Raw genomic sequence first — 25664 nt, 5'->3', positions numbered from 1 at the left:
TAGCTATAAAGTAACCCTCTTGCCTTCTTCCTGACTAGTTCAGAAGGCTTCTGGAACCTCAACAGAGGCCCTCAGGCTTTTATATTGGATAAACTCAACAAACTTTGGGCAAAAGAATTAATGGATACAAGTTTGACAGCAGGGTCCAAAACAAGGATAAAATAACACAAGAGCAGCTTAACATCCGAGGATACTGTTTTGCATATCTCAAAATGACCATTTTGGGAAAAAGAAAGAGTTTGGTATAATTGATTGCTGAAATTCACAATTAACAAGTCTCCAAAGATCTCAACGAACACAATAGGATATTAACATACTGCAATTCTTAGTAAGATACTGTAATCTACCTTACATATAATCTTGTCAGTATAACTAACTGGTCTTTCTCCCCACCTCTGGCCTCATCCCAATTTAAATCCTATGTTAGTTTAGCTACTCCATGCATCTGATTAAATGAGCTGTAACTTGTGAAAGTTTATGCCTTTTAGTAATATGCATTAGTCAGATGTGCTCCCAGTTTTATTAATTTTGGCTGACATAGACTAACTCACCTCTCTTCCTGTCTAATGAAAGAGTTGAAAAGTGCTTCTTGGTTAGCAAAAAAAGAATATCTGATAGTAAAAACATTTTATCATAGATTAGTCAATTATATTATAAAATCTGTGGCCCTGTTGTACCTGCTGTTAGTGATAACTTTGTCTCTTGATATTTTCTTTGAAACAAAGCTTTCTGCAGTATTTTCAAATTCTAGGAAGGACTTGTTTTTAATTTTTAAAAAGTTCCTCTGAATAGTATTCTTTTTCTTGACTGGCAAAACAATGTAAAAATGACAAAGAAAGAAACAGTTCACTCAAATATATAGAGTTACAGGAAGTCACTGGATATTTCTCTTTGTTGTGTTCATGAATACTGTTAAAAATACTGTAAGTAGAAAGTGAAGATGGGGGAAAAACAGGAAATAGACTCTTGGGATAAAGTTTCAGCATATGTGTTAAGACCTGCCCTTCTTCTACCAAGGAAAAGCACATTTGGGTTTTCAAAAGGGAAGTTACTTTCTTTTCTTAAACAAGATCCTCTGCTCGCAACAAAATACCTTATGCCATCAAACTTGAAATTCTGGGTTTAGAAAACTTAGAACTATGCCGCCTTCGATATGACTTAAGTGTAGCACATAAAATTATCTGCTACGATGTCCTACCTGTCAATGACTACTTCAGCTTCAACCACAACAATACACGAGCACACAATAGATGTAAACTTAAAGTAAACCATTCCAAACTTGATTGCGGAAAATATGACTTCAGCAACAGAGTGGTCAATGCCTGGAATGCACTCCCTGACTCTGTGGTTTCATACCAAAACCCCCACAATTTTAACCTAAGGCTGTCTACTGTTCACCTCACCCCATTCCTAAGAAGTCTGTAAGGGGCGAGCATAAGAGCACCAGCATGCCTACCATCCCTGTCCTAATGTTACCTCTATTTGTATCTATTTTATGTATCCAAATCTATGTTTATACTTATTACCTAATACTTTCTTGACAAATAAATAAATAAAATAAAAATAAAGATTGGTTCCCATTTGGCCACCAGATTATTAAAGCTGAGACTCTTGGTGTTTTTCAGGAGATGTTGCTATGAGGAAAGACGTCAGAGATGACTGATGTTGAGCCTGTAGTCACAGATTTTGCTGCATCAGGACGGGCAGGGCGCCGAAATGCCTTACCAGACATTCTGGGTTCTTCTGCTGGAGCTGGGACATCAGAACTGCCACACAAATTAGCAGAACTCTCAATGTCAGAAGGTAGTATTCTTGAGAATCAAAAGCTACCTTTTACTGTTCGAATAACTTTAATACATGTTCTTCATTAAGGCATCATATTACTAAGTAATTTTCTAAGGATCTTTCCAACTTCATATGAGATTCCATAAGCCAAGAAGCTGCCTTGTTTGTAATTTCACCACAATAACAGGTAGCACACCACTTTACAGCTGTTACATAATGTATACCTGTTATGTTTTCTTTCATCAGCTGCACATGTTCTATGAATTTGGTGTGTATCCAATATTACAGTGAGCAAATATTGTGAAAAGTTCTTCCAAACTCCAAATGTTTTGACTGAGTCCTTCTTTGTAGAGCTAATACTTTCTCATGTTCACATCTCTTTAATTAAAGGAGCTGAAGGAGGAGAAGCGTCATCCTCTGATGCCACTATGGAAAACCAAGAGATGGAAGGAAAACCAATGAATTCCTAATGTTTATAAAATGTTCGGTTTTGGTGATTACCTACGAACTTCACTGCCAGAGTGTCCAAGACTCTGAAATATGTAATATTTGTAACTGGCTAATATGAATATGGCACATTGAAAAATTAGTTATGTTTTCAAATTCATCAAGAAGCAATTTATTTATTTACAAATCATAGCCAGTATCTGCAGGAAAAAAAGAGAATTGTTTTCAGTCATTTAACAAATGAAGTCCAATGTAATCAGTTGATTATTGCAAATAACCAAATACAACCACAAACATCATTAATAACTTGGAGTCTTTTCTGATAATAAAATGTAGATATCAGGTTTCGTTTGAGCTTAGTATATATGTGTACATACATGCGCACGTACACAAACACACATTTTATACATAGAATAGTACACAAAAGCATATATCAAAATCAGTAAATTCCAGGCTCAGAATATAAGTAAGATTCACCATACAAAAAATCAGCGAATTTAGACTGAGTACGATTTTGAATAAATGACACAACAAATGTTTAAAAACGTAGGACATTGCTAAATAGTGGGAGAATTTGCTAGTGCTCTTCATGGTTAAGGAACTCGTGAGAAATTTCCTGATTTCAACAATATAGTAAAATGAGCATCCAGTTCTAATCTATAACAGATAAGTAATGAAGATTGTTGTTTTGTACCAGAAGATAGGTATCCATATTTATCACACAATTAGATTCCATATAGGAGTTATATATGATTCCATATAGGAATAAGCTGGTGGATACTGAAGATGTAACTAGAGGAATGTAACTTCATCAAAGCATTCGACAAAGTAGACCACCGCCTACTTCTTGGTAAGATAGAAAAAAGTGGGATAGATAGCATCACCACCAGATGGATTCACAACTGGCTGACAAACCATACTCAATGAGTAGTCCTTAATGGATCTAAGTCTACATGGAGGGAAGTAAGCAGTGGGGTGCCACAAGGTTCTGTCTTAGGCCCAGTACTCTTCAATATCTTCATAAATGACTTAGATGAGGGAATAGAAGGGGAACTTACCAAATTTGCGGATGATACTAAACTGGCAGGAATAGCTAACACCCTGACAGACTTGAACACTGGGCCCTGTCTAACAAAATAAAATTCATTGTAGAGAAAAGTAAAGTCCTACACTTAGGCAAGAAAAACCAAAAATACATATATAGACTGGGTGAAACCAGGCTTAATAGCAGTAACTGTGAGAGGGATCTTGGAGTCTTAGTGGACAACAGTTAAATATGAGCCAGCAGTATGCAGTGGCAGCCAAAAGAGCCAATGCAATCCTAAATTGCATTAACAGAGGGATACAATCAAGATCAAGTGAGGTACTAATACCACTCTATAAAGCCTTAGTAAGACCACACCTAGAGTACTGTATCCAGTTTTGGTCACCACACTATAAAAAAGATGTTGACACTCTAGAAAAAGTGCAGAAAAGAGGAATGATTAGGGGACTGGAGACTAAAACATATGAAAAACAGTTACAGGAACTGGGCATGGCTAGTCTAGTGAAGAGAAGGACCAGGGGAGACATAATAGCAGTCTTCCAATATTTGAGGGGCTGCCACAGAGTGGAAGGGGTCAAGCTATTTTCTAAAGCCGCCCTGAGTTTTCGGAGAGGGGCGGCATATAAATTTAATTAATTAAATTAAATTAAATTAAAGCACCTGTAGGCCAGACAAGGAATAATGGATGGAAACTGAACAAGGAGAGATTTAACCTGGAAATAAGGAGAAATTTTCTGACAGAACAATCAACCAGTGGAACAGCTTGCCTTCGGAAGTTGTGGGAGCTTCATCACTTGAGACTTTCAAGAAGAGATTGGACTGCCACTTGTCAGAAATGGTGTAGGGTCTCCTGCTTTGACTTGGGGTTGTACTAGGTGACCTACAAGGTCCTTTCCAACTTTGTTAATCTGTAATCTGTAATCTGAATATGGACAAATTTTTGAGATAGGACAGACCTTCACCCCCACCTAGAAAGCCCATTTCAGTTCCCATTGTAACAACTGCTCTAGTTCTGCACAGTAATCTCGAAAGCCTCTGCTCTTCAGATTTTAAAATAACATTTCTCTGTCACCCTGGATACCAAAGTTTAATTTCCCCAGAAGCCAGGACCCAGAGTATTTTCGACACAGCACGAAGCTCGATTTTTAAAGAAAAAGGAAATGCATCTGGAGATTAGCCCCACAAAACCTTTTTCAAATCTGAACTCAACTGAGAAATGTACAGAAGTTCAAGACATACAAAAATGCCTATTTTGCTCCTTCAAAATGTCAAGATGAACCAAGATCACCTAGGATTTCAAAGTCCCTTTGTGTACATTTGCTATTTTGCTTTCTTAAAACGGGCTTTTTTGGTGAAGTCAAAATTCTGTTTTTTAGTTTTAAAAACAAATCCTTAACGACTGCAGTTGTTTTTAAATTGCATTTCAGCATGAGGAATGAAATAGATTATCTTTACATTAGAAAAATGTGTTCTATCGATCAGGCTTTCACAAGATCTAAGAAGATAAACTTTTTGCTTCAGTCATGGTGTGGGTTCATCGGCTTATAGCTGATCCTGTTAAGATTGTTAAAGCATTTTCCTCCTGATACATTCTACCTGTTCCAAAGGATTGATCCATATTTTATAATAAAGATTGTATTGTTTAAAATATAGTACGTGTATATTATTTGCACAATCATTGCGATTGAACTGAGAATAGAATCATTATTTTAAAATGAATTTCAATTTCATATGCTTGATGTAAATTCTGAATATATTCATGTGTGTTCTCTTTCAATAGAATTAGTTTGGACCCCAAACATCATATTTTGGATTGAAGTACAGTAATAACTTCATTGGCTACCTTGCCTCAGCAAACCACAATTATAACTTATGGGCATATGACGCTTTGGACTAAATGTATTATAGCATATGTACCATACTAATACTAGTATTAGTATTAACATTTGTCTTTGTTGACTAAGAAAGTGTGCCTTTTGCTATTCTGATACTTTTGTAAGATCTATGCACAAAACTCACATTTCTTCCAGAGGAATGAATCCTCTACAATTTATCTCAACTCCTCAAATACCAGCTTTTTTTTCTATTTATTTTCTAAAACAAAATATTCATATAATTGGATACCAAATTAATCATACAACATTTTGAGTCCTGTTGCTTTCAGATGTCAGGTTGAACCTAAACATAAGGCACAATAAAATGATGATAAGGTTGAACTTCCTCTCTGTAATCAATAGGTGGCACTCTGCACCCATTTGAAGCAACGATGCCATTGTATAATAGCACAGATACATTTCATCAGTAATGATTGTGACTCACTAGCTAGTTTTCAGGGAACTAAACCTTGGATATACACGGACCGCTCAAAGTACTGCTTCATTCCTTCTGAACAGTACTTCCCACCACATGATTTATTGTATTGTAATAAATATATCAAAATTCATGTAGCTTCCTGAGTTCTATCCAGCAGTTTTCCTCATGCCAGTACTTCCCAAATGTATCAGGATCACAAACAATCACCAGTTAGCTAATATCAATGCTTTTTATATTTAAATAAATAACTTCCAAGAATAACTGACCATAATATGAGATTTTCAACTTTTAACAAATATGAAATAAAAATATTCTAAAGAAGGGTACCAAAGAGCATTTTCTGAGACTGTTAAAAGAGAGAGAGAAAAAGTAAAAGAACGGTTAAATAGTAATTAACACTATATTTTATTATTTTCTCCTACCTCCAAACAAATGAATAAACAAAAAAATACAGGCATTTGTAGGAACTTGGCTTAGGCTGTAATAAGCATCAGTATTTGTGGAATTGTTGAGTGAAAACAAAGACAAAGTTATCCAAATAAAAAGTCTGTGTGTTGTATATGCCACCAATATTTTCAACATGAGCACTCTAGATCAGGGGTGTCAAACTCACAGCGTCACAGTGTCATGTGACATATTGGAACTTTCCCCCCCTTGGCTAAACCAAGCATGGGCGTGGCCAGCGCATGATGCATCCCCTCCACGGGCAAGGAGTTTGACAGCTCTGCTCTAGATAGTTGTGTCTGGATTTTATGGAGAGGAGCCATGAAAGAAAGCAAATTAGGTTTATTACATCTAATAATATAATTATGTATCATTTTAGTGCCAAGGGCAGATAAAAATGATTTTGTATCACATGCCCAAATATTTTGGATTTGTTGCAGCAGATCTTAATGGGCCTCTACTAATAAGGGATTAGCCACCATTCCACAGGAAGAATGCCAATTGCAAATGAGTGTGTCAAATATTAGATTCCACCTTCCAAGATGAGAGTCCTGGCCCAAGTCTCTAAAAAGAGAACTTGATGAATCTACTGCCCCTAAGCATTACAGGTAGTCCTTGACTTTGTTTAGGGAAAATTTGAAGTTACAACAGCATTGAAAAAAGTGACTTATGACTGTTTTTCACACTTTTGACTACTGTGGCATCCCCATGGTTATGTAGTCAAAATTCAGATGCTTGGCAACTGGTTCATACTTATGACTGTTGCAGTGTCCCGGAATCATGTGATCACCTGTTGTGACCTTTTGACGAGCAAAATGGGGAAGCCAGATTCACTTAACAACTGTGTTACTAACTTAACAACTGCAGTGATTCACTTAACAATTGTGGCAAGAAAGGTTGTAAAATGGGGCAAAATTCACTTAACAACTGTCTCATTTAGTAACAGAAATTTTGGGCTCAATTGTGGTCATAAACCGAAGACCACCTGTATTTGCTACTTTGGCATTTTCAGTTTACTAAGTCAACAGTAAAATTAGTGAGGTTTACTGAGCGAACTTAGGCCAAAAATGATAGATTCTTTTACAAGAATCGTGTATCTACTTTTTTTTAAAGATGTTCTCTTCGATTTATATTGTTTGTTTTCAAGAAATACATGATCCCTAGCATATAATTGTATGAACTAATGCATAGAAGCATATTTATCTATAAACTTAAAGCCAGATTTTTAAAAAAATGCTTCTGCATGTATAAGCAGATTATATTTGTAACTATATTCAGCCAAACGAAATATCTTAGTTTCATCAAAGTAGTTCCATAAAGTTGTACACTGGCCTGAAAACATTTTCCATTTTATTCTTGTCTCTAAATTTTTTTTGTTATTGCACTTTTTCTTTGGCCTGCCATGATTGCCTTTTTCTATATTCCTGGAAAACCCTGATATAATTCCGCTATGCTCTAGAAGCCAATAATATAGCCTAGATCAATTCTCAAGAAGAAAAGGAAGTGTAAAGCATAACTTGGGTGGCAGTGAGCAGCTAGCCTGGAGAAGCAAAAAATTGAAGCTCAAATTGCTTCTGAATAGAAATGTTTATAGACTTAAAGTTATATTGGATCATGTAATAATTATAGTAAATAATTACATAAAACGTAAGGTCATGTTAGATGACCAGAGTTCAACATCACTTCATTATTTTGATATATGTTTACTTGTAAAATGGCACAGTGGTGAAATGTAAAATTTGTTACTACTGGTTCTGTGGGCGTGGCTTGGTGGTGGTGGTGGGGTAATGTGACTGGGTGGGCGTGGCCAACTTTTTTGTTTTTGTTTTATTTTTAAAAGCATTTTTTCTACAACTTCTTCGGCTGAAGAGGTTGCAGAAAAAAATGCTTTTAAAAGCCTCTTACGATCAGGCAACTCAGCTGGGGGAAAAAATGCTTTTAAAAGCCTCTAATGATCAGGCAACTCAGCTGGGATCGTCAGAGGCTTTTAAAAGCATTTTTTTCTGCAACCTCTTCGGCTGAAGAGGTGGTGGAAAAAAAGCTTTTAAAAGCCTCTGACAATCCCAGCTGAGCCGCGCTATCATCAGAGGCTTTTTTTTTTTTACTTTTAAAAGCATTTTTTCGGCCAAAGAGGTTGTAGAAAAAATGCTTTTAAAAGTAAAAAAAAAAGTGCCTCTGATGATCGTGCAGCTCAGCCGGGCATGGGGTGTGTGTGTGTGTGTGCAGGGATTTTTGCTACCGGTTCTCTGAACCACCTGCCACCATCGCTACAGGATCGGGCGATCTGGTCTGAACCGGGAGCATTTCACCCCTGAAATGGCGTTGAAATGAGGGTTCCTTGGTGCTCTCTGAGCTTGCTTGTTTTCTTGCAGACATTTCATTACCCAAACTAAGTAACATCAGTGCTACTAGTTTGGGTAATGAAACGTTTGCAAGAAAACAACCAAGCTCAGAGAGCACCAAGGACCCCTCATATGTTTACTTCTTCCATAGTTACAACCTTGTAACTCTTAAACTTATAGGTTTGCATATGGGGTAAAGTGTACTTCCTAAAATAAGATTGTAATGCCAGAGTACATGTTATGATACAGAAGGGGTGGGAGGGAGGCCCTGCAACCAAACAATTATCAATTTTTTTTAAAAAAAAAGAGGATAACAACTGAAGATTTGAGGAAGGTAAAAAAAAATAACAAGAGAATCCATTTTATTAATAACAGAGTACTTGGTAAAATACATACATACAGTACTTACATATAATATTCCTTTCCACTCAATCACCACTAGCATGCCTTTATTGTGCTTTCGTGGACAGATTCAGATGTTTTCTAGGGAGGATTTCTCCCTGTATCTCTGATTGAAAAATTAAAATTATTTTCTTGTCAGTTTTATTAGTTTCATCTTTCCTGGATAAAGCCCGTGCTAATGCTCTCTGAAATATTCCTATACTTGGACACATTTCTTTATAAGAGGAAAAAGGCTAAACAGGCATGCGTACAGGCATGTGTACAGGTAGTCCTTGACTTACAATCACAATTGAGCCCAAAATTTCTGTTGCTAAGTGAAACATTCTGAATCACTGCAGTTATTAAGCTAGTGAATGAATGAATGAACGAATGAATGACTTTTAAAATCAAATTTATATGGCCACTCATCTCACCCAAAGTATGTGTACAGTAAATTATTTTGCAACACCATAAAAGTATGATGTAATGTAAGTATTTAAAAGTACCATAAAAAGAATAAACATGATTAAAACAAGACTGGGAAGATGTTTACATATGGTATAACCAGCATGCAACCTCATTATTATCAGATTCACAGGCTTGCTGGGGGAAAAAAGCATGTCGTCAGCCCCGGACTGCCAGACGGTCTGGGGATGCCATTCGGGCGGGGGAGGAATGGATGCGCATGCATGGTCATCAACTGCCAGGCCACCATGGAGCTGCCACCCAAGAGTCCTACATCACTTCGCTCCATCATCCATGGGCTGCTGGCTGGCTAGGGGGCCCCAGACTTTGACTGACTGACCACTCCTGCATCCACGGAGCTGCTGCCTGACTAGCTGAACCCTAGCTATACCTGGCTCAGTGAAAAACAGCTGTTTGTCAGATCGGGAAAACAGCTGATCATTGGAGTGTGGGCAGCAGCAGGAAACTGGGCAGGATGAGCCAGGATGGGTGGTTAGGGGCGTGGCCAGACTGTGTAGGCCGTCTAAGTGGTTGGGTGGGGTATACACACAGGGGACGTGGGGCACAATATAAGGAGCGAGTGAGCACAAACTTTGATTCCTTTTGGATGGTCACTTCGTGCTGGGTCCACGTTTCCAGATAAACAATCTAACATCAATTGTGTTGCTGACTTTTCTTATGCGGGACACCAGAACGTGACACATGTCTTGAGAGCTTTATGGAAAGCCATAAGAGTTGGGACGAATTTCACCTCAGGAGGGATGGTGTTCCAGAGGATGGGTGCTGTGATGGAAGGTTCACTTCCTAGGTCCCAAAAGATGGAACTCCTTCACAGACAGGACACACATGTACCATGCATTTTCTGCCAGATCTGATGGGATGGCCCCTCGGGTAACCTGGCCCCATGCTTTAAAGTAGGGCTTTAAAGATTTTTTTTTTAAAGATTTTTTAAAAAAGACCTTTGAATTAGAATCAGAAGCAAAATGGCAAACAATAAAGCTCATGGAGCAAAGGTGTAACCTATGTCCATCTGTTGTGACCTAGGCCCAAGTAGTTATTACCAGACACAATCAGTCCTAAACAAACATATTTTATTAGAACAGCTGAGAATTATTTCATTCTCAGCTTAGTCCAAATTAATTTCAAACCAACTCCTCCAGAAAAAGTCCTTTGGCCTTATCACAAACCTTTGTTTTTTTTGGCACCCTGCCAAAGGCTTTTCTTGGCAAAGCCCCACGAAGTTCAGAAACAAGAGACACTGACAAGAAACAAATGTAGCAACGTTGCTTTCCTACAAAGAGCCCAAGAGCCTTTGCTGCTCTTTTAAGCCTTATTGGAGGGGCCAATTATCTCCTGGCTTTACTCCCAAGTCGTCCTTTTTGCTTTAGCTGCTCTTGCCTTCTGGCAGCTCTTCGCATGCATGCACTAAGAACAGGCTCCTCCTGTTCCTCTGCCTCTCTGCTGTCTGCCTTTGGAGGCTCTGGAGTCCGCACATTACTTCCAGATGGCCCTGGCTTTCCCCTGACTCCAGGACTGTCCCATTGTCCTCCCCAGCCTCCTCATTGTCTGACTCCGCTGCCAGCTCCGCAGGCTGCTAGTGGACCACAACACCATCTAAGGACACACGTAACTGCATGCAGCCACATTTTGCACCAGCTGAAACTTCTGGATTGTCTTCAAGAACAGCCCCAATAGAGCATGTTACTGGAATCCATTCTGGAGGTGACCAAGGCATGAGTGACTGTGAGCAGAGCAGAATGAAATACAGGTAGACCTCATTAACCAAGTGCCTCATACAGCAACTGTCCAAAGTTACAGCAGCGCTGAAAACAGAACTTGAAATAATAACCAATGTCTGCATTTGCAACTTTTGCAGTCTCTCTTTCTCTTTCAGCCATGTGTTTGTTTCATGACTTCCGGTGGGCCCAGAAGGCCCGAAAATCAGCTGGCTGGCGCGTGCATGCACGCTGAAGCTGAGCTAGGGCAATGCTCACATGCCCACCGATATGGCTCTGCATGCCACCTGTGGCACCCATACCATAGATTCGCCATTACAGGTATAAGGTCTCTTGCCTTAGCAGGGGGTTGGACTGGAGGACCTCCAAGATGCCAGCAGTTTGACCCTGACCAGCTCAAGGTTGACTCAGCCTTCCATACTTCTGAGGACCCAGATTGTTGGGTGCAATATGCTGACAGTGTAAGCCACTTAGAGAGGGCTGTAAAGCAGTCTGAAGCAGTATATAAGTTTAACTGTTATTGCTATTGCTAATTCATTATTTTACAGACATTTTAAGGCAAGGGTGTCCAACCTTGGCAACTTTAAGACCCGTAGACTTCAATTCCTAGAATTCCCCAGCCAGCACTTCTGGAAGTTCTCAGTTCTTAAAGTTGCCAAGGTTGGATACTCCTGTTGTAGGATAACAGGTTAGGCTCCCTGCGTTCAGTCTTCTTTTTCTTTTATGTCTCTATTTCCTTTGTTTCTATGTCAAGCCAGGAGTTTCCACACGTACAAAAAAAAAAAGATGTTTCATGTTGTATTTAATCCATTACATGACAGTTCATTAAGTGAAAACATATCACTACTTCACTTGGCTTCCTTTGGCTGAAGAGACTACTGGATGTAATAGTATTAGACACTATTGCAGTATCTACAAATGAGTTTAGGGGGTAAGCTCTTTGTTAAGTCATCACACATTTTCAGAATGCTTCGAAGAAAAAACATTCTGTTCGCATGTTGTCAAGTCCTTTGTTGTAACATTTTGCATTGCAGGACAATCTTCCTTGTCCTTGACAAAACTATGTCTTTGTAAATGATCCTATAAACAAATTTTAATGATTATACTTTATTGATGTCCCGCAAGGGAGAAGATGGACAGGCAGGGAGATTTCTAAATACTTCTAAAAACTCCAGGAATAGGAAAATAAAGAATTTACACTAAATTATATTTTGCTTCCACTCTTTAAAAAAAAAACCACCCCTATTATTTGGGAAAAAAATACTGAATACTCAAAAACCTGAAAAAATGCTGAATATGACAAGGATAATCAAAATATACTAAATATAACAAGGGGATAACCAAGAAAGCATGATTGCAATAACTACCTAGTTATAGTTTTGTAATACAAGTTCATTTATTCTTTGATTCTAGCATTAAAGGGCCCAGTCCAAAATCCAATCACTTTTGCTTTTCTTTCCAACAACACCCAGCATTCTTTTAAAATTGTCGCCTGCATAGAGTGTCAGAGGAAATGCATCTGATTATTGTATTGTGTGGCTCCTATTCCGAGGCTGCAGTATCCCTTGCCAAGTTTTCAAACAGGACTTAAAAGACCCTCACATCATTTGGCATTCCTCTCGTTTGCAGAAAAGCCTTTTCTTCTCTCTCCCTCACGTTTCCAGGCTGAATAGGATGGCTAGTCCAACCAGCTCTGTTGACCCAGTGGCCTGATCCAATCATCAGCTGAATATCAACCTTCCCACCAGTACTCGCTCCTCACCCCCTCCCACCTCAAAGGAGTAATGGGAAAATCCAGGAGGAGGCAACAGTTTAAATTGTTTTCAGCTTCATTGGATGTTCCCTCAGTGAGGAAGCTGAGCAGGAGTAACCCGTGCAGGATTTAAACCCAGTTTTAGGGAGAGTAGCCGTTGCTATCATAGCAGCTTTTGTCCCTTTCTCTCACTCATCCCACAGTGAAGATGGCTGAGGCATTTTGCGCTACTTGGAAGCTGATTGACAGTCAGAACTTTGATGAGTACATGAAAGCATTAGGTATGTAGAAACAGCAGCATATAAAATCATCCTGTTTTAACTTATATTTCTTTCAGGTTCTTATAAAGGTTACAGAGTTTGGATTCTGCAAAGAACAAATGCACTGGAGTAAAGTCATGCTAAATAGTACTTGGAGCCAAAACCATAATGATTTTTAAGCGTGTAAACTATATATATGAAATATATATATATATATATATATATATATATATATATATATATATATATATATATATATATATATATATTTCAGTCAACGGTATACTAATATTTAGATTAGTATGAGCTAAACTTCATCTTAGTTAAGCCAAACTATGGTTTGGACTGAAATTTATTCTGGTTACAAAGCTAAAATGTGAGGAGATATATTGTAAAAATGTATGTTAGTCAAATACATAATTAGAAGCATATTTATTTCAAAGATTTGTTGTGAAGTTCCATTAAATTCAATGAATCGATAAGCTTCTTAGATTTTAAATATGTGAGGGTAACTGAATTGGAAAGCTAATTTCTCTTTTAATGTAAGAAAAAATGGATTGCATGGGGTCTGTTTCTTGTCTGTTTTTAGAAAATAGATGGGGGTGGGGTGGGAAGAGGGAGAACTGAAAAAGTATTTTGCCCAAGTCTATGCATGCTCCATTTTGTACATCTTTAGGATATATGGGAAATTAATGGTATTCAGTACAATAACAAATCCATGTATAAATCTAGGTTGTAGAAATTAAAACCATCTGCATAAACATACATCTTCTGCCAATAACCTGAAGCAATAATTTGCATCACTCCATAGTGTCATACTAATTTGGTGAAATCAAATAATGGAAAAAAAGGAGCAGTTTTTTTCCTACAAAGAAAAGTGCAGGTTCATTGAAATAGAAGAGCTATGTCAAAAATAAAATTCATATAGTATTTTATCTGAATATTCAGAAATATATTTGGCCGAGTACCTTGGAGTCTTCCATCCAGCTCTGCTTAGAACTGTAACTAGATCATTACTACCTTTTGTTACAAAGAATTGCTCTTGATTTAACAGCAACAAAACAGCTCTTTTGGTTTGGTGCTTTCCACATCAGACAGACTGCTTCTTTCTTATTTAGGAACTCCAACAACATAAAATGGATGTTTGTGCTTTTCAATTTATTTTATATATTAAAGGAGTTGGCTTTGCTACTCGTCAAGTGGGGAATGTTACCAAACCAACTGTGATCATCAGCCAGGAAGGGGACAAAGTGGCGATTCGAACACAGAGTACTTTCAAGAACACAGAAATAAACTTCAAACTGGGAGAAGAATTTGATGAAGTTACTGCAGATGACAGGAATTGCAAAGTAAGTAAGGGGGGAAAAAAAGCAGTCTTATTGTTATTTTTCAGAGTTGGCAGGAAAGAGACTTTGAATGGGGAACGGTATCTTTCCTCTGAAGCAAACAGTAAGCTAGTGGAAGAAACATTTACAACTTAATTTCAGTGTCCTCTCCACTGGCATGAGAGAAAGATAAAAAGATTCATCCGCTTGCTTTGCAAATTAAATTATGGTACATATGATACATTTTTTCAAACCCCGAAAGATCAATAAAATGTAATTGAAGATAACTTTAATGATTATATATTTGTATTATATATATATATTTACTGGGGCTCCTAACAGTGGGCAACCATCCGCTCTGCTTACTCCCAAGGAGGTAAGAGAAAATGTACTTCGTCTCTGAATCTCATACTTGTTGCCATTATGCCCTATTCTACTGGGATTCCTGAAAGGTTCAGAATTTGCTTGGGGGAAAAAAACCCAATCCTAAATTCTGTTCCAAGTTGGCATTTTAATCTCACTAGAACAGGGGTCTCCAACCTTGGCAACTTTAAGACCTTTAAGCAAAGCTGGTTGAGGAATTCTGGGAGTTGAAGTCCACAAGTCTTAAAGTTGCCAAGGTTGGAGACCCCTGCACTAAAAGTTCTCTTTTGGTTCCTATTTGAGGCATAACTACTTAATCCCATGTTTTAAACTGAAAATGTATTAAAGCTGAAGTCTTTTAACTGAAATACATGTTAAATACAATGCCTTTAATATGAACAGGCATAGAATTGTACAGAGAAGAATTCATTTAGTTTTCATGTTCATTTTTTTAATAAGTGATCTGCTAAAAATATCTTGCTAACGAATTCATTTCTTTGGAACTAGTGGTCTAAAGGGGCACTTGCTGGGTGATCTAAAACAGAGGTCTCCAACCTTGGCAACTTTAAGCCTGGCAGACTTCAACTCCCAGAATTCTGGGAGTTGAAGTCTGCCAGGCTTAAAGTTGCCAAGGTTGGAGACCCCTGATCTAAAACATTCAGATGGCATTGTGATTGTGTGGTTGAATCCCACCCCCTTTAATGTGGAAAGTTGCAAGACTTTGATCAAGCAGCAAGAGACATCACCTGGAATTGCTAGACCACTGCAGCATATGCCCCTAGTAGTCCATCGTCATTCAAAGACTGAAGTATTTTTTATTCTCCTATAGATAAAGATTTTCAAGTTGAACTATTAAACCTGAATGAATTGTATGGGCAATTTTTATGACACTTTCCATCTATTTCCACAGTCTGTTGTGAGCATGGATGGTGATAAATTGGTTCACATACAAAGATGGGATGGCAAGGAAACAAACTTTGTTAGGGAAATTAAAGACGATAAAATGGTCATGGTAAGTAAAGCTTCCTAAAATTAAAAATGGTCCTGAGGGTTTATTATGCCATAGGCATTATGAAAGGGTCCTCCTTTCCCTACCTAAGTACAGATCAGTGATAGCTTCTAAAAACAGCCCCATTACTTTCTGTAGCTCTATGGTTAATTATAAAACATGTGATATTTGTCATATGAGAATACAATCGTATCACTTCAATGTTGACAGAGACTAAAGCAACTGAATTGGGAATTCCAGAGTCTCATATTGCAGAAATATGACATTAAAAAGAAATTTTCTTTCTTCTTTCTTTCAATGAGACTTCTTGAGATGCTTCCATAGATGTTAAAAATGACTTCTTTCATGTTTTTTTTTCCTTTAGTTTTGTTTGGAAATGGCATTTTTTAAAATGGAAGCCTGATTGATTTAGAGAAATTCCTGCATTAGAAAGTACTTTGTTCTCCATTATCCAACGATCCATTATTGCAATCTAGAGCCAATTCAATTATTTCAAAAAATGTAACATACTTTGTAATGTATTTATGAATGGACTCTCTCACCATGATATTTGTAAGGGAAATATGTAACAAGTATAAATAGGGTTGCAATAAACAAGAATGACATGTGACTTATGAATAGCACGTTAAAGTGTAAAAGAAGCAAACACAGTTCTGATTGATTGACTAGAATATATTATGCAAATAATATATTTTTATGCAAGGCTAAGAGTTGAACATAAGGGGTGGAATAAGCATGAACACCAATTGTAAATGCAGGACCTCCCTGCAGGTGAAGAATCTGTTGTAACCAACCTGTGTTAAAATCTTTCATTTGTGTTCACTTTTAATTTTTTATTTCACGATTTCTCTACATCAGGGGTGTCAAACTCGTATCTTCACATCGTTGTCATGTGATGTATCACAACTTCCCCCCTTCGCTAAACCAGGGGTGGGCTTGGCCAGCACGTGACGCATCCACCCCACAGGCTGCGAATTTGGCAGCCCCGCTCTACACTGATATGAAAAATTCAGGTTAATTCATGCAGCAAAAGCGTGAAGACTTGAAATTGCACTGGGTCATTTGCTTGCTATGTTTGGAGAAATTGTTTTCTGTCATGATATTGCAGAAATGGGGCAGACTCAGATGTTTCAGGAATGTCTAACTTTTGCTCCGGTGCCTTGTCAAAGACCTCATGATTAATTTATCTCTGCACATTATGCCCAATAGTCTATATTTGTTTTAAATTGTCTTTGTTTGTATTCACTGAATTTGCAGACTCTCACCTTTGGTGATATTGTTGCTGTTCGCCAATATGAAAAAGCATAACATCTGTCAGCTTATTGTCTGGGGTATTAATACTTCTGGATGAAAGAAGACCTGTCTTCAGAAGCCATCTTTGAAGTAAAAAATGCATTGCTGATATGGAAAGAATACCAAGTGCTACTTTGGTTTTTTTTGTTGGGGGAAAAAAAAATACCTCCATGCTATCAACTTGGAAACATTTCACTTTGTAAATCACCACAAATAAACTTTGCAATAAAATCTTGAAATCTCTTCTTTTATAATAAAAAGCATGCTGCCATTATTGAATAATTGAATTGAATTGAATTGAATATTTTATTTGGTCAAGTGTGATTAAACACATAAGAAATTTGTCTCCGGTGGAGAAGCTCTCGGTGTAAATGCAAAGCAACAGAATAACGATAATCATCATCATAATAATACCAATAAGAGGATGGAGTAAGAAAGATAATAAGGATAAATAATAATGTTACAGCCATACTACGTGAATAAACACACATAGATATTAGACAGCACTGTGAGAATTAGGTGTTGATGAGTGATGGCCCGTGGGGGGAAAAAGTGTCCCTGTGTTTAGTTGTTTTGGCCTGAAATGTCCTATAATGCTGTCCTGATGGGAGGAGTTGAAATAGTTTATGACCAGGATGTGAGGGGTCTGTAGATATTTTCTCAGCCCTCCTTCTGACTCATGTAATATACAGATCTTCTATGAAAGGCAGGCTGGTTCCAAGTTCTTTCTGCAGCTTTAATTATCCATTGGAGTTCTGTTTGATTGCTCTTTGGTTGATTTTATAAAATCAAAGCCAAGTAGAGCCGAAATATCTTGGTTTCATACTAAGTGTCCTTTAAAAACAGTTTTAGTAAATAAATGCTTGACTTTAATAGTTTGCAATAGTAGACAAAAATTTGGCCAAATATCTTCTTCCAGTTATCTGTCATAGACTTGCACATTCCTTCACAAAGAGATATGGGTCATTGATAAATACAGATATCAATCCTTCCACCTCAGTTTACTTCTACTTTTCTCCTCTTCCTAACTCTGAGGAACAGCCTGTTGCCTTCCTCTAATACGTCATCTCATCTCCTAGTTAATTGCAATTCATAGATTCTCCAATCCTTATGCTGGAAATGTGTTTCTAGAAACAATATGTGCGGAGTTAAAGTTTAATACATGTATTGTAAAATTTCATAACCCATGGACACTTACACCATAATTAGTTAATAAACCATTTGTTATCCTACTTGATATTGCCAATGGATCATCAGATGGAAAGACTTGGGTTCCACTGTTTTAACTCTTCAGAAATAGGGCTTCTTCAAACTTCTTTTTCCTAGCATGTTTAATGCAATGGGGGAAATGAATTTGGTAGACAAAAGCAAGAATAATCATGCAATGAGCACCCAGCTAATTTCAGGAGAGCAGATAGCAATAGCAATAGAATTTAGACTTATATACTGCTTCACAATGCTTTCCATCCCTTTCTAAGCGGTTTACAGAGTCATCATATTGCCCCCAACAATCTGGGTCCTCATTTTACCCACCTCGGAAGGATGGAAGGCTGAGTCAACCTTGAGCCTGGTGAGATTTGATCTGCCAAATTGCTAGCAGCCAGTGATCAGCAGAAGTAGCCTGCAGTTCTGCACTCTAACCACTGCGCCACTGGCACTCTGAGGAGATCCATCTCCTCAGATGAGAATATTGACTTCTGGTAGCCCCAAACTATGGTAACAATTGCTGTACTACATACGTGAAAGAAAACAACATACACAGAACTCACATACAGTGCCCAAAGTGAACTCAGTAAGCAATTTTGAAACGTGCTCAATTTACAAGGGGAAATTATTTCTCTGACTTGATGGAAGCATCCAGAAGAAAGAAATGATAGGCACATCATCACATTATCGCACAAATGACCCAGGTTAATGTACTTACATGAGACATGAGGCGATTGATGCAAATTACATAATTACATAATTTGCACGATGACATTATCAAAGCTTTTAACAGACCATGTACTGGAGGCAGTTTCTTAGCAGGCATTAAGTGTTCATTTTCCCAAACTCACAGCACACATGTCATTATGTCAACTTAGAATTGTTTAAGTAGTACTTTCATTTAAATACCCACGTAAGGATGTATTGGTTTATTTTTAAATCCAGGTGACGCCATCATTATTTTGCACTGAACTTTTAAATGCTTAATTTACGTGAAAAGTGCCATAACTAAACAAAGAACTCAACACCTGAACACCACACATTTGTATTGAATTCATATTGAAGTTTATGCGATGAAGTTCAATTATATGAAAACAATTCCTAATATACGAAAGAAACAAAGAAACCAACTCCATTGCTTACTCCTAATAAAATGCTGTGTGATTTTGTGTGCAGTTAACATAAGTGGTATTCAAAGCTGAGCAAGGTTTATGGAAAACAAGATGCCCTTTTTGTCTCTATGTCTATAATGTAGCAGTGATGTTGAAAACTATGTGTTTTTCTCCATGCAACTAGTTTATTCGTTTGTTCTTCCGTGTGATCATGAATCACATACCGGTACATTTATACTACATTATGAACTTGAAAATAGGGTTGCAGTGGCTCAGTGGCTAAGACGCTGAGCTTGTCGATTGAAAGGTCAGCAGTTCAGCGGTTCAAATCCCTAATGCCGCATAACGGGGTGCGCTCCCATTACTTGTCCCAGCTTCTGCCAACCTAGCAGTCCGGAAGCACGTAAAAAATGCAAGTAGAAAAATAGGGACCACCTTTGGTGGGAAGGTAACAGTGTTCTGTGTGCCTTTGGCATTTAGTCATGCCGGCCACATGACCACGGAGATGTCTTCAGACAGCGCTGGCTCTTTGGCTTTGAAACGGAGATAAGCACCACCCCTTAGAGTCGGGAATGACTAGCACATATGAGCGAGGAGAATCTTTACCTCTACTTTATGTACTTGAAGTACCCATTCATGGTTTTATGATCTGTAATTAATATGAAAAATCCATTCTGGAAAAACATTCTTTGGTGGCAGGATTTTGCAATTCACACTGCCATCAAAATAGATGAGCAGACCAAAGATTCAGATTCAGCTGAAACAGTATTTAGCCATTTAAGATATGCCAATTAGCTTAAACGGCTTCTGGAACAATATGATTCACTGTGGGTCCCAATGAGAATCTTGCTTCAGGAAATAGAAAGTTCTATATTTCTGTCCCTGAGAACAATACCCCGTAAAATTGATGAAGTTGTTTAAGAACTATAACAGTTTAGGATATTATAAATGTGTTACTTATTAAGATATGGCAAGGCTCTTTGTTGCCATCATTTTAAAGGATGAAACGATAGCTTGCATAGTGCTGCATTGCTAATTTTAATAAACTGATCAATTTTTAATGCTAGCCTATAACTATAGGAAGAACACTGGGGTTGGCTGACTTAAGCAGCAGGTAGGGTATTAGCTGGTGCTATTCTTCTTACTAACTTACTAACTAACTTACTAACTGTCTACTGTTGACCTCACCCCATTCCTAAGAGGTCTTTAAGGGGTGTGCATAAGCGTACCAACATGTCTACCATCCCTGTCCTACTGTCCCCATTTATTCGTATCCATTTCCTGTGTTCATATTCATGTTTATACTTATATCTGTTAACTCGTACATTTTTGACAAACGAAATAAATAAATAAAAATAAAACTAAGCTATGTTTGGATGGGAAGGGACCCTCCTCATGATTGTTCTATACTGGATTCAGAACTGCAACTCTTCTATCCAGAATACACTTTTCTCCTACCTGTCTATGGCTCTTTTTGCAATGGTTGTTCTTTCAGAGTTTATCACCCAGACTTGGTGTATAGGTTGGGGACAGGGGACGGCAAAGGAACATATACTCTTCATATTTGCTGCTATGGCTGAATGAATATCTTTCCTGTATTGTTGAACTTGCAGAGTGGTTTTAAATTCCAGGAACATTGTTAATTTTCTTCTTGACATGGCTTGTTCTGGCCAAAACTGCAAAAAGTGTGTGAAACTTAAGCTCCATGTCCTATTCAGTGGGACAACAAAGACTCTTGGGGTCTAGGCATAGATTCAACTATGGCAGGGTTTTTTCCTAGCTGTGCAGTGAGGCTGGTAAATTGGGAGGTGTTGTGGCATCATTTTACATGTTGTGTTTTGCAAGTTGCTGGAGGCACACCAACAGTGGTGGTATTCACTTACCTTCGCAACCGGTTCACAAATGTGAGTGTACGCGCATGCACAGAGCATCAAAAACGCGACATGATGATGTCGGGGTGGGTGGGCGGAGCCTCCCACCACCGTCGCTACCGGTTTGCCTGAACTGGTTAGAACCAGCAGAATACCACCACTTCATACCAAATATTATCCTAAACACCTTGGCTTCTTCCATTTGTTAATGGAAATAATACGGTCTGGCATAATCCCAGATTAGCAATTTTTGGGGTATAGTTTCAGGGATATCAAATATATTTTAATTTTATTCCTTCAGCCTTCTTGGTGGTTTGTGTTGTTCTCGTTGAACTGACGTATAACAGAATATATAACAATATTTCTGCTGATATAATACAATCAGGGGTGGGTTCTACTTACCTTTACTACCAGTTCGCAATGGGGCCATGCGCACATGCCCAGAAGCTTCCTGAAGATGTCAGGATCAGTGGGCGGAGCCTCCCACCAGTTTTACTACTGGTTCTATAGAACCGATCTGAACCAGGGGAAACCCACCACTGAATACAATGCATTTTCCCTTCAACATAGCTGTGTAGGATTAATCTGTTAACTAAAAAGATAATTAAATTAATTTAAGCTTCCTGTTACACAAATAATCTGTACCATACATAGTTAATTGCATAGTGTGTGTAATAATTAAATGTAAATTATTATAGGCCAAAGGAAATGTCACCTCTGTATGACTCTCTTTGTTATCTTTGGAAAGCCATTGAGCTTTATACCTGGAGTACTGAAATAACATGCTTGTCTTACGGGGACTGGCTATGAAAAATGCTTGATCTTTGGAAGTGAAACATAAAAATGAAGCATCTATGCACTGAGAACAGAGTGAAGACCTAGAATACAATACAGATATTTTTAAATTGCTTGACTTCTAAGCTGATGCTAGATCTGATCCTAGGATACACTACTGTGTTTCCCCAAAAATAAGACCCTGTCTTATATTTTTTTTGAACCCCAAAATAAGCGCTTGGCCTTATTTTCGGGTAGGTCTTGTTATTTTGGGGTGCGTGGAGCAAGATGGGGCTCCTCTTGCCATCTTACCTGATTTCCAGCTCTGCATTTAAATATTTTCTGGGAGGGCTTATTTTTGGAGGGAGGCTTATTTTAGTGCATGCGCTCAAAAGCCCGATTGGGCTTATTATCAGGGAATGTCTTATTTTTGGGGAAACAGGGTAGGTACAATTTTACTGGTGTAATGGGAAAGTATAATGAGACCAATGCTAGGATTCCCCCGTACTAGCTTTTTTTAAAAAAACAACAACCCAGAACTAATACAGAAAGCTCTGCCAGCACTAGTCCTGAGAAATTGCTGTACTATTCCAGATGCGGAATCTTGATGTATGTGTGTGAATCTTTGCAAGACTCTGGCTCATTTGTGTAACCTTATTATACTCCTCTGCAGTGCTTGTAAGGTTTTGTGCCTATAGTAAAACACATTGTGCTTTTAATCCATTAATACAGCTCACATCAGTGCTGTCTGGGTTGAAGACTCAAAGCAGATGACTGTCTTTCCCAGGCCTACTATTCCCAGGGATGTGAGAACAAGTTGCTGACTTCATCTCCATGGAAAAAGCCATCATTTGAGTGGTGTTAATTTCCATGGCAACTAATTTATGGAGCGTCCAAATAAAAGCAAGAGACAATCAGGATCAAGATGGGAAAGGAGAAAATGAATGCCCAATACTGACTGATTTAAATAATAACTCCATGACAATACATCCTGATATGGTATTCTTCATACACGTTAAACACATGCTTGAAATGAAATATTATTTACCCAACAACTCTAACTTCATTCTTCATTTTGCCAGTAGCTCTCCAATAAAACTTTATTGATCTGCCAGTTCAAAGACATGTAATAAAAATAATGGCAGAATAGTATGGATATTGCTAACCATTCATTATGATGAATGATTTACGCTTAGACACTAAACCTATGTAAAACAAGGAAGAGACACTATAACATGGACATTTATACAAGATATGAAGAAAACTTGAATCATGGCACTCAGAGCATATTTAGGGTATGAAAGAACTTGAAAATTTCATCAATTTTATCACAACTTTCTCCAACTTCCATTTATCAGCAGATGTTCTAAAAACACATCACCTGGAAGAAATTTAGCAGGTGAAATCTTTTCAAACATGGAAACAGAAGTGCCTGTGTGTCAGGGATGGGTTCTACTTACCTTTACTACCGGTTCGCAGTGGGGCCGTGCGCGTGCTCTTCTGCACATGCACAGAAGCGTTTTGATGACATTGGGATCAGTGGGCGGAGCCTCCTGCCGATTTTACTACCAGTTCTATAGAACCGGTGCGAACCAGGGGCAACCCACCACTGCTGTGTGTGGAGGTGAAGTGATTGGTATAAAACTGAATTAGCAAGTTTTGTATTATTTCAAATGTAGATGTGCTGGCTGGAAAAATTGCAATCTTAGTAGTAATTTAGATGATATAAATAGTCCCTTTGAATCTTCAAGAAGATTATCTTTTTATTGACAAATGAAGTTGATTCCATATCTGTAAACCTATGACAAATTTGTAACTCTGAACTGTGTGCATGTACTGTATGAATAGAGGACAATAGTGGCATATCCATATTACACCATTAAGCCATTTTTGTTCTCTGGCCAGGCAGATTTTATCCTAAATTGTCTTAAGAAAATCTTATCCAGACTGAGAAATGTTGGCAAAGCTTACAACATATTCGCTCTGAACAGCAAATTGTTATGACCTTCACTGGGTAATTCCTTTGCTGATTTGCCTGTCTAACTTTTCATTCATTCCAAATTCCAGAAAACAATTCTAAATTGCTTTTCTTCTGTATTTAGGTCTTACCAGATATAGATATACACATATAGGAAATTCCACACACACACACACACACACACACACACACACACACACAGCTGGATAGGGTAGTAGTTAATGCATTGGCTTTTGATGCAGGAGACCAAGGTAAAATAGCTCTTACTACCAGAGGTCCTTGGACAAAGACCTCCCAATGTTTTACCTGCTTACCTCCAATACAAGATTACACAAACTACAAGAGTCATGCCAGCAAGACAGTCAGATGACAAATGGGCTTCTGGAACAAACCATACATGGACAAGACAAGAGAACTTGGAATTGATGGAATGCTACTACAACAGCAGACCTAATGAGAGGCAATAAATGAAATGTATTAGGAAACTATGGATCGACAAAAGACCTATATTCACACTAACTGAGAAATAGCTAGTTACCCAAAACTTCAACATAGTGAAAAAGGAAGCTGGTTTCACAACTTGAAACAGATTCAGGAAGATCACATGAACAACTGCATGTGCACCCAGCACTTGAAACTGGAACGTCACTGCCATACCCTACATTACAAAGCACAACAACTGATATGAGGCATAAGAGCGAGTCAACACTTAGCATTGATTGCCTAGACTCAAAAGACAAGGATCATCAGATAGAATGCTAGAAAATGCCAACTGATCGCCTCATGATAATCCCTATTGCCACTGGTATATGCTGCAGTCACTGTAATCCTGGAGATCATGTAATCCTGGTTACATGATCAAGAAGAACAACAGTATGCAGACCTCTCCCCCGGGAAATGAGATTAGAGGCTAAGAGCAAGGCAACTTGGAGAGAAGTTAGTCAGCTGGTAAAGGGTGTAGAGATTAAGGATAACACTTGGCATATCAGTAAGATGGTACTCTCCTGAGACTATGCCTGAGGCAGCAGAAGTCATGAGAGGAAGATCAAGCAGAGGAAGTGGCATGGCAAGACAAGCCCCTTCATGGAATTAACCATCAACAGATAGAACCCTCAAATTCTCAGGCCTTTCATAGAAGACCCAAAACTGAGGAAGACATAGACTATTAATAAGGGTGAGAAGGAAGTTTTATACACACACACACACACACACACACACACACAATGTATTTGCATATCTAAGCCAATTGGTATTGAATTATATTATGGGGATACTTCATACACATAATAAATAGATTTTTTAGAAACACTATACTGTCTTTTTTTTACATAAATAGTCATACATATTTGAGCATTTATTTTAAATACATGTATATCTCCTTCTATACACACATGACTAATATTATAAAGTGACATTGAACATACATAGAATCATAGGGCTGGAAGGGACCTTGGAGTCCAACCCCCTGTCCAAGCCAGGAGTTCTCATACAATCCTTGACAAATGGTTGTCCAATCTTTTCCTGAAAACATATATATTCTTGTTGTACTATTGAGGGCAGAAGAAGAGATCTGTCTCCATTTATCACATATGGGTGGTTCTTAGCCATGAAAATTTGTTTAGGCCCTAAAGAAAGTCAGAGAAATTTTGCCTTCTGCGATTATATCTGGGGTAAATTTGGGAGCAAATCATGAACTTCAGTGTTGTTCTCTCCATGGCACCCTTCTTCTTTTACACTTGTGATGACAGATACATCACGAGTT

The 25664-nt window shown here is 38.0% G+C and overlaps 2 protein-coding genes across 4 annotated transcripts in view; both read left to right on the top strand.

The window, feature by feature from the left end:
- Positions 1 to 2514, top strand: part of PKIB (cAMP-dependent protein kinase inhibitor beta) — a 60055-nt gene extending 57541 nt beyond the window's left edge. For all 3 annotated transcript variants that reach the window (XM_070932765.1, XM_070932767.1, XM_070932764.1), the window contains 2 exons: positions 1626 to 1803; positions 2176 to 2514. In XM_070932765.1, coding sequence (XP_070788866.1) covers positions 1656 to 1803; positions 2176 to 2255 — 228 coding nt within the window. In that variant the 5' untranslated portion in view covers positions 1626 to 1655 and the 3' untranslated portion in view covers positions 2256 to 2514. The remainder of the gene's footprint in view (positions 1 to 1625; positions 1804 to 2175) is intronic.
- Positions 2515 to 12781: 10267 nt separating this feature from the next.
- FABP7 (fatty acid binding protein 7) lies at positions 12782 to 17126 on the top strand. The gene is made up of 4 exons (XM_070952874.1): positions 12782 to 12992; positions 14148 to 14320; positions 15570 to 15671; positions 16926 to 17126. Exons 1-4 carry the CDS (start codon positions 12920 to 12922, stop codon positions 16974 to 16976), a joined length of 399 nt encoding a protein of 132 aa, XP_070808975.1. The 5' UTR covers positions 12782 to 12919; the 3' UTR covers positions 16977 to 17126.
- Positions 17127 to 25664: the final 8538 nt, after the last annotated feature.

Source organism: Pituophis catenifer, unplaced genomic scaffold (genome assembly GCF_029215685.1).
Source record: "Pituophis catenifer annectens isolate HBS135680 unplaced genomic scaffold, rPitCat1.0.hap2 SCAF_1, whole genome shotgun sequence".
In the NCBI taxonomy this organism is placed as follows: domain Eukaryota; kingdom Metazoa; phylum Chordata; class Lepidosauria; order Squamata; family Colubridae; genus Pituophis; species Pituophis catenifer.
The sequence above is the reverse complement of the archived record's forward strand: the minus strand, read 5'-3'. Positions and strand labels throughout refer to the sequence as shown.